The 8361-nt window shown below is 51.9% G+C and overlaps 1 protein-coding gene across 1 annotated transcript in view; it reads right to left on the reverse strand.

Moving 5' to 3' along the window:
• Positions 1–5483: 5483 nt before the first annotated feature.
• Positions 5484–8361, reverse strand: part of TAS1R2 (taste 1 receptor member 2) — a 21439-nt gene continuing 18561 nt past the window's right edge. Inside the window, exons 5-6 of the mRNA XM_025365109.1 lie at positions 7609–7732; positions 5484–6412 (exon numbers count right to left, since the gene is read on the reverse strand). Of these exons, the coding sequence (XP_025220894.1) occupies positions 5484–6412; positions 7609–7732 (1053 nt within the window). The remainder of the gene's footprint in view (positions 6413–7608; positions 7733–8361) is intronic.

The raw sequence follows: 8361 nt of genomic DNA on the forward strand, positions 1-8361 counted from the left end.
GCGCAGCTAACAGGCGGAAAAAACCTATGCACATGCCAGGCATTCGTGCTTCAAGCTTCCCAGCAGCCCTGGGAGGGCAATGCTGGCATCATACCCCATCGCACAGAAGGGAAGGGCAGCACAGAGGGGTGAGGGCCCCCAACCAGAACTGCACAGCCCGATGGTTTCTCTCTCTCTCTCCCCTCCCCCACCCCACTTCCTCCCTTCTTCTCTTCTTTCCTCTCAGTTTCTCCCTTCCTCTCTGATATGGTTTGGCTGTGTCCCCACCCAAATCTCATCTTGAATTATAGCCTTCATAATCCACAAGTGCCATGGGAAGGACCCAGTGAGAGGTAAGTGAATCATGGGGGCAGGTTTTCCCCATGCTGTTCTCAAGATAGTGAATCAGTCTCACAAGATATGATGGTTTTATAAAGGGTAGTTTCCCTGCACAGGCTCCTTGCCTGCCACCATGTAAGACGTGCCTTTGCTCCTCATTCACATTCCACCATGATTGAGAGGCCTCCCCTCCCTTGTGGAACTGTGAGTCTATTAAACCTCTTTTCTTTATAAATTACCCAGTCTCAGGTATGTCCTCATTTCCACATGAAAACAGACTAATGCACTCTCCTTCCCTTTTCTCTCTCTCCTTTGTCCTCCTTCCCTTCTTCCCTCTCACCTGTCTCCTCCTCTCTCCTCTCTCTCTCCCCCCCTCTTTTTTCCCTCTTCTCTCTCTCTTCCCTTTTATACCCTTCTCTCCCTTTTCTGCCTCCGTCTCCAACTCCCTTCCTCCCTCTCTCCTGTCTCCCCACTCTCTTTCCCTCTATTTGCCCCTGCCCGCCTCTCCCTGTCTCCCTGTCTTCCTCTCCCCCAGCTCACCCACTTTCTCTCCAGCTCCAGCTCCACTAGCCCCTACTCTTTTTCTGATCTTCCCAGTCTCCCTGCCCTGGGTCCTTGGCCAGGCCGCTCCTCTGTCTGGTGCACCCCTGGTGACATCTCCCTTGCTTGGCTCACAGTGATTCATTCTTCAGGTCTCTACTTGATGCCTGAATGCTCAGGGAGCCTTCCTCCAACTCCCAAGGCAAGAAGCTTTTCTGGGTGTCTCTGTGGCACCATGAGCCACCCCATCACAGACGACCGCATGGTGTTGTGAGCATCTGCCTGGTGTCCTGAGTCCCCCACTAGAATGTGAGCTGCTTGGGAACAGGGACTATGCTCTTGGCTGCATACCCTCGGTGCCACACAGGGCCTGACCCTGACCCTTGGCTCAGTAGCCATGTGCTAAGTGAATGAATAAGTGAATGAGTGAGTGAGTAAATGAATGAGTGAGTGAAGAGGTGTTGGCTTCCAACACCCTCTCCTCACAGACTCACTCTGTCCATTACCTTCCCTACTTCCTGGGCTGCTGCAAGTTCTCCTGGCTTCTGACCTCACGATCCATTAAAGTTCTGTTTCACTCATTCATTCACTCTTTATCTTTCTTTCCTTCTTTCTTTCTTTCTTTCTTTCTTTCTTTCTTTCTTTCTTTCTTTCTTTCAAACAGCACCTGCTGAGCACCATTCTATGCCAAGTGCTTTTCTAGGTTCTTGAGACACATCTGCAAACAAAATGCACAAAATTCGCTGCCTTCATGGAGTTTGCAGTATATTAGGAGAGATAAAGACAAAGAAGCGAACCATATAATGCGTTAGACAGTGGTAAGTGTCAAGGAAAAGAGTTAAGTAGGAGATGAGGCTGGGAAGATGAGCAGGATTCAGATTTTGTGAGGCTTTCCACACACATAGGAGGTCAGGCATGACTGTCCAGGAAGTCCTCACTTAATGCTGTCGTGGATAGGTTTTTCGAAACTGCGACTTTAACCGAAAGGACTTACAGCAGGTCCTCAAATAACGTTGTTTCATTATAATATGTTATAATATGGATGAGAACAAAATATTGGTTCACTATATGCCTTGTCTTTTTGTCGAAAGTCACAGTTTCTAATAATGTACCAAAAACGTTAATGAGGACTGACAGTCCAGGTGCTGGGGAGCCACAAGAGGTTCCTGAGGCAGGAGGGCTCCTGACTGTGACTGGTTTAGGGGACATGACTCAGATGGCCAGAGACTGTGGATCTGGGAAGGATGATAGGGATCAAAGAGAGGAAAGCTCGAACAGTGGTTGAAGAGAGAAGCTTGCAAATCAGAGTGTGTCTAAAGGAGAGGACCAGGATGATGGCCTAAATCAGGTCCTAAGAGCACCTGGGGACCTTCAGACCAAAGAAGAGATGACGTGAGGAAAACACAATTGTTGTAACCCCTCCCAAATCCCCCCTTGAGCCCAAATCCTAGCTCGCTCACTTAAGAGCTGGGTGACCCCAGGCAAGTTAATCAGCGTCTCTGAGCTTCAGTTTCCTTTACAGTAGTACAGGGATGCTTTGGGTTGCAGAGGACAGAAAATCCAACTCAAGCTAATGTAAGCAATAAGGAATATTAACTGACTCATGAAATGGAAGGTTTCAGAGGCAGGGCTGCCGTCAGGTGAGATCCAATAGCTCACAAAGAGTTTCAAGGGCTGAGTTTTTCTATCCTTCTTCTTTGCCTTCTGTAAGGTTCAGCTTTCCCCTGAGGCTGACTCGCCTCGTGATCCCACAAGAACCGCCCCCAGCTCTTCGGTCTGGAGCCTTGCAAGTTCCTTTACAAACAAGCTTGGTTCTAGCAAAAGTTCTGAGAGTCTCTCTGATTGGACCAACCAAAGTCATGTGCCCACCTCTGAGCCAATCACTGCAGACTGGGAAGAACAGTGCTGAGGTCACCGGCTGCACCCCTTGGAGCCAGGAGGTAGCCTTATCTTCCCTGGAACCATATAGGGGCTGCTGGGTAGGGCGGAGGGAAGGGGTGTGGGAGGCATCAGCCTGTGTCCACCAACATCACCGGTACCCATGGGGCATGGTCATTGTGGGGACTGGAGATAATGTGTAAAAAGTACCTGGCACACAGCAGGTGCTCCTTGAAAGGCAATTCTTTTTGTTATTGTGTGTAAAATGCATCGTGAGAAAGAGGAATTCGATTTTGTGGGGGGGAAGGCAGAGACAAGATCTTGCTCTGTCTCCCAGGCTGCAATGCAGTGGCACAATCACTGCTCACTGTAGCCTTGAACTTGTGCACTCAAGAGATCCTCCTACCTCAGCTTCTTGAGTAGCTGGGACTACAGGCATTCACTACCATGCCCAGCTAATTTTTACTTTTGTAGAGAAGGGGTCTTGCTACATTGCCCAGGTTGATCTCCAACTCCTGGCCTCAAGCAATCTTCCCACGTTGGCCTCCCAAAGTGCTGAGATTACAGATGTGAGCTACCATGCTTAGGCTAAGAATTAGATTTAATTCATGGTCCCAAAGGATAAAACTAGTGTCCATAAACTGGAATCCCGGGGAGTAGGGTTTTGATTCAATCGAAGAATAATTTTTTGATAACTACAGTTGTCCTGGTGAGGCTCCCATCACTGGATGGGGAACATTAAAGGCTCAAGATCCCAGCCTCTGGGCTGCTTTAGGAGGTGTGGAGCAGAGGCCCTCTGAGGTCAGTGAGATTCCAGCATTCTTTTCTCTCATGGTGGTCCGCAAGGCAGAACCAAGAAATTCAGCGATTATCTCTTAAAAAAAAAAAAAATTAAACCAAGGCATCAGAAGCATGCAAGAAAAGAGAATTAACAGCTTAAAACTCCCTGAGCCTCTGACAATCTGGTCCCCAGGGCAAGGGGGACGGGACACAGCTGCACCCAGGGATGGATCATGCAGAGTGGCTCCCCGAAAGCTCGGGGCTGGGATGGGCCTCGGCCCAGCCTCTGGGCTCCCCTGGGAAGTGAGTGGACGGGACAGAGAAGGGACATTTTGGAAAGACCCTGACCGTCTATCCTTGGGGTCTGCGCCCAACAGCCTCCAGCCCACTAGGCCAGGCCAGCCCTGGAGACTGTGGGAAGAGGACCCAGCCGCAGAGGAGGCTGGTCACAGTGGCCAGAAAGGGCCAAGATGGCATCCCAGGTGATCCAGGAGAGGGGTAAACCAGCATGTGCACAGGATTCTGACAGTAGCCACCCAGAGAAGACAAGATCCAGACACCTGGGACCGGGCACCCCACATCTGGCCCTAGCTGTCCTTCGAAGCTGGGTTCTCACAGCCCGGCCACTCTCAGCCACACGCTCCCCCTGAAACTGCCTGGGCTTCCTTCCATCCCGCCTTTCCTCCTGCTGTCCCCACCTGCCCCTCCCCCCCACACCCAAACATCCCGCCTTCCAACATTTCTGTGTCCTTCAAGGCTCTTTCCAAATGCCAGCTTCTCTCAAAGGCTTTCCTGGTCACTGCACCCACCAGCCACCTGCTTAAAATCTGAAGCCCCTGCCATAGCAAGGTCCTTGTCCGGGAAGCCTGAGCCTTCCCGCTGTGCACTGTGGTGGGGAGAGCCTCCCAGGCAGGGCTGCCTGGATGTTACTCTGTAGAGGACAGTGGCTCCAGGAATGGGCTCTGGGGAGGGGAAGGGGGGTGCTCAGACAAGCTTTATGACTCTGGGTAAGCTCCATAACCTCTTTGAGTTCTTCCTGCCCCTGCCCTCACCCCACCATCTGTAAAATAAGGAGCATAATTGCACACAACCAATAGAGTTTTGTGAGGAATACATGGGTAAAGTAGTAAAGTTCTTAACCAGGGACTTGGCAATAAATGTTAACTGTTGTCCTCTCATAGTCAACACAATGGCCCAACGTCACACAGTTTGGAAGTGGCACTACTGGGATTGAGACTGAGGTCTCCTGATTCCATATGTTCTTTCTCAGGGGACGTCAGAAAACAGAAAGGAAGTGCATTCATTTCACCCAAGTGAGGTTTATTCACAAGCATTTGGGAAGCACGCTATGCCTGGCCATCCCTTAGAGATAACCCAGGGACCTGGGCCCAAGCGCTTCGGGAATAAGGAAAGGAAATGGACATGTGAGACGGCTACCAAATGGAGCCATGGCTGCACTATCCGAGCTCACGTGCTGACCGGCAGGCCCCACCCGCCCACACCAACCTGGCCCAGCCCAGTGCACCCAGCCCAGGGCACCCAGCCCAGCGCACCCAAGGCCTCCCTTTGCCTTGAACATGAGTGAGGGAATGAGCTGCAACCCGCAGGTGCCCACTGCGACCGCCAGATGGCAGCTGTAGGCTACTAAATGAGACTTTGTCCTTGGAGACCAATAGGTCACCTTGGGTGGTTTTTTTTCCTAGAAGATGGCTGTGCCTGGCGTGTAAAATAGGTCAAGGGAAAGCAATGAAGTGTGGATGTTTTAAGACACCCATCACTAAGTGGGTAAAAATGGCCCAGATGCAAAGGACCTCCAAGGAATGCTAAATTATTAACCAGGGCAAGGTGGGAGTAGTCGGGGATGCCTTCCCTGCTTCTATCTGGAGTTGAACCAGCCAGGGAAGACCTCTGGCTTCTGCCTCCCAACGCCGTGGCCCTCCCTCCCTCCCAGACGCCACTGGGTGGCACTAGTCCCTCCTCATGGTGTAGCCCTGGATCATGCTGTTGAAGTAGGCGGGCGTGTTGCGCTCCGGGTAGAAGAGGATCATGTAGCACTTGGGGCCAAAGTAGCCCAGGCTGATGGCCAGGAGGTTGAGCACAGTGACCAAGAGGTCCATGATGGTGACCAGCACCCCGTTGTAGGCAGACATGAAGGTGCAGAGGGAGACAGATGAGGTGAAATAGAAGGTCATGCTGAGGGTGATGAACTTGGCCTCGTTGTAGTTGGTGGGCAGTTCCTTGCCCATGTAGGCGAAACTGAAACCCACCACTGAGAGCAGCAGGTCCAGGCCGGTGTTGAAGAACAGGCTGTTGCGGTAGTTGGGGTTGCAGGAGACGATCATGATCTTGGGGTCATCGGGGTCAATACGGGTGGTGGGATTGAGGCCTGTGGCCAGCATGCCAATCACCACAGTGACCATTTTGAGTACCGTGATAAATGCCATGGAGACGTAGGGCCCCTGGTAGCGGACCCAGTAGCTGTAGGCACGCGGGAAGCGGCTGGCCATCTTGAAGACACAGACGATCTGGAAAGAGCGCACGGCGATACAAGAGATGCAGATGGTGAAGCAGAGGGGAAAGAGGGCCTGGCGGCAGAAGCAGGTGGAGACCTTGGGCGGCCCCACGTACACCGGGACCACCATGTACGCTACCAGCAGCAGCGTCAGCATCAGGAAGCACATGGGGCCCCCAGCTGAGCGAACCATGGGAGTCTGGAAGTGCCTCCAGAATATCACCAGGATGGCCAGGGTGCTGAGGAAGCCCAGGGCGGCCAGCAGGGCCACAACGATGGTGGGTGCCTCATGCCATTCCAGGAAGGCCAGCCGCCGCTTGAAGCAGGAAGCCTCACTCTGGTGGGACCACTCGTTACTCGGGCAGGCCTGGCATTCATATTCATCTGCAAAAGCCCACAGCGACTCCCATTAGCCAAGCCCGTCTCCCAAGCACCTGCATCCTCCCAGCCCTGCACAGGGCCAGGCCCCAGGGATGGAGAGAGAGCAGCAAGGGCAACCCTTGCATTCACAGCCAATACTCCTCAAGTCTCTTATGTGCATTGGCTCATCAAATCCTCACAGCAACTGCATTTCACAGATGAGGAAACCAAGGCTCAGCCAGGTTAAGTAACTTGCCCAAAGTCAGCCAGTTAGAGAGGCAGGATTTGAACCCAGGTCTCCTTGACCCAGAGCCTACCAACTATAGTTCCTCCCTTCCAAGACCTCACCCTCTGGTGTGAGAGGCATTCAACTACTTACTCAAAGAATGCATTCAGTACATGTGTTTTTGAGCAGCATCCATTGTGATAGGGACCTGGGGTGGAAGGCCACAGAGAGATGGATAAAACCCAGCCCTCACCTCCCTGCTTTTGACTGACTGTGGGAGGAAGGCCAATGAAATCATTCCACAAACTCGTTCACCACCTCCTCCGTGTCCTGTGGTCTGCTAGGTACATATTAAATACTTGTATTGGTAAATGTCTTCATCCATTTAATTTACATGAAGTCATGAAAAAAAATTGAGCTCCAACTCTGAACTGTGCTAAACACTAATGTGGACAGAAGTGACGTTGTCTGCACATTCCTAGATTTTCTGTTCTATGGGGAGAAACGATCGTTCTTCTCATCAAGGAAGTCATTCCACAAGCACCCACTGAGCAACCAGGCTATGCTTTGAGCTATGCTAGGCACTTGGGAAGCCAGAGGGGTAAATGAGAGAGTGTCTTCCCTGTCTTCCAGAAACTTTCCTCCTATTGCAAACACTATTCATTCATTCATTCATTCATTCATCCAGTGGGTATTCCCCAGCCTGGCTCCCTGGGCCCCGGGCTATGTGTGTGTGGAGTGGGATGAGCTGCAGTCCGGCTTGGGGGAGTGTTGGCCCTTCCCTTCTCCCTCCCTCTCTGAAGCAGCCTGTACGGAGGATTTTGCTCTACACTAGGTATTGGGGGGATACAAGAGGAATCAGATCAGGTCCCTGGGCTTTGGACATTCACACCCCCTGGGGGAGACTCCAGAGACCCTGCCAAAGGAGATAAGCCCTAGAGACTCCACGGGCGGGGCAGGGGCAGGGCAGGAGTGCTCGGCCTGCGAATCATACCTTCAGTCTGGTTGAGGAAGGTGCCGGGAAGGCAGTCGATGCACTCGAAGCAGCAGATGTGGATGCCCACGGGCTTCTTCTTTTGCCCCGACTGGCACCTCTTGGAACACATGGACACAGGGATCTGGAGAGGGGAGGGCAAGAGACCCTGAGTCCTCTTTTCCCACATTCTGGGGGCCTCCTCCCCTCTCCAACCAGCAGGATGTTCAGGGGAGGAAGTCTAGGAGCCCCCTATGTTTTTGGGGTAGAAACTGTAGGGGGAAAAAAAAAAAACCCTCATGCTTCTAGCAGGAAAGGAGCCATTTTGAAATATGCTGAGAGCATTCTGTTCTGCTTAACAAATGCCTTTCCTCAAGGGAAACTATTTTACCAGAACCCAACTGATGTGAATTTTACCAGAACTTAACTGACATGGGAAAAGAGAAAATCCCAACTCCAGCCCTCTCTAACCTTCTTGTCTTACCTAAGGGGGTGGGGTGAGAAGCACTTATGAAGGTCACAGTTCTGGGGCACAGGCTTATTGAAAGATTGAGACCTAATCACAGGATTACAGAACACTTCCCCTCTATCTCATCACTACGTCAATCAAGGGATACAGCTGAAATAACTGCAAGGCTGAGGCTGCATTTAAGAAGGAATATTGGCCGGGCGCGGTGGCTCAAGCCTGTAATCCCAGCACTTTGGGAGGCCGAGACGGGCGGATCACGAGGTCAGGAGATCGAGACCATCCTGGCTAACACGGTGAAACCCCGT

Source organism: Theropithecus gelada, chromosome 1 (genome assembly GCF_003255815.1).
Source record: "Theropithecus gelada isolate Dixy chromosome 1, Tgel_1.0, whole genome shotgun sequence".
NCBI classification, from domain to species: domain Eukaryota; kingdom Metazoa; phylum Chordata; class Mammalia; order Primates; family Cercopithecidae; genus Theropithecus; species Theropithecus gelada.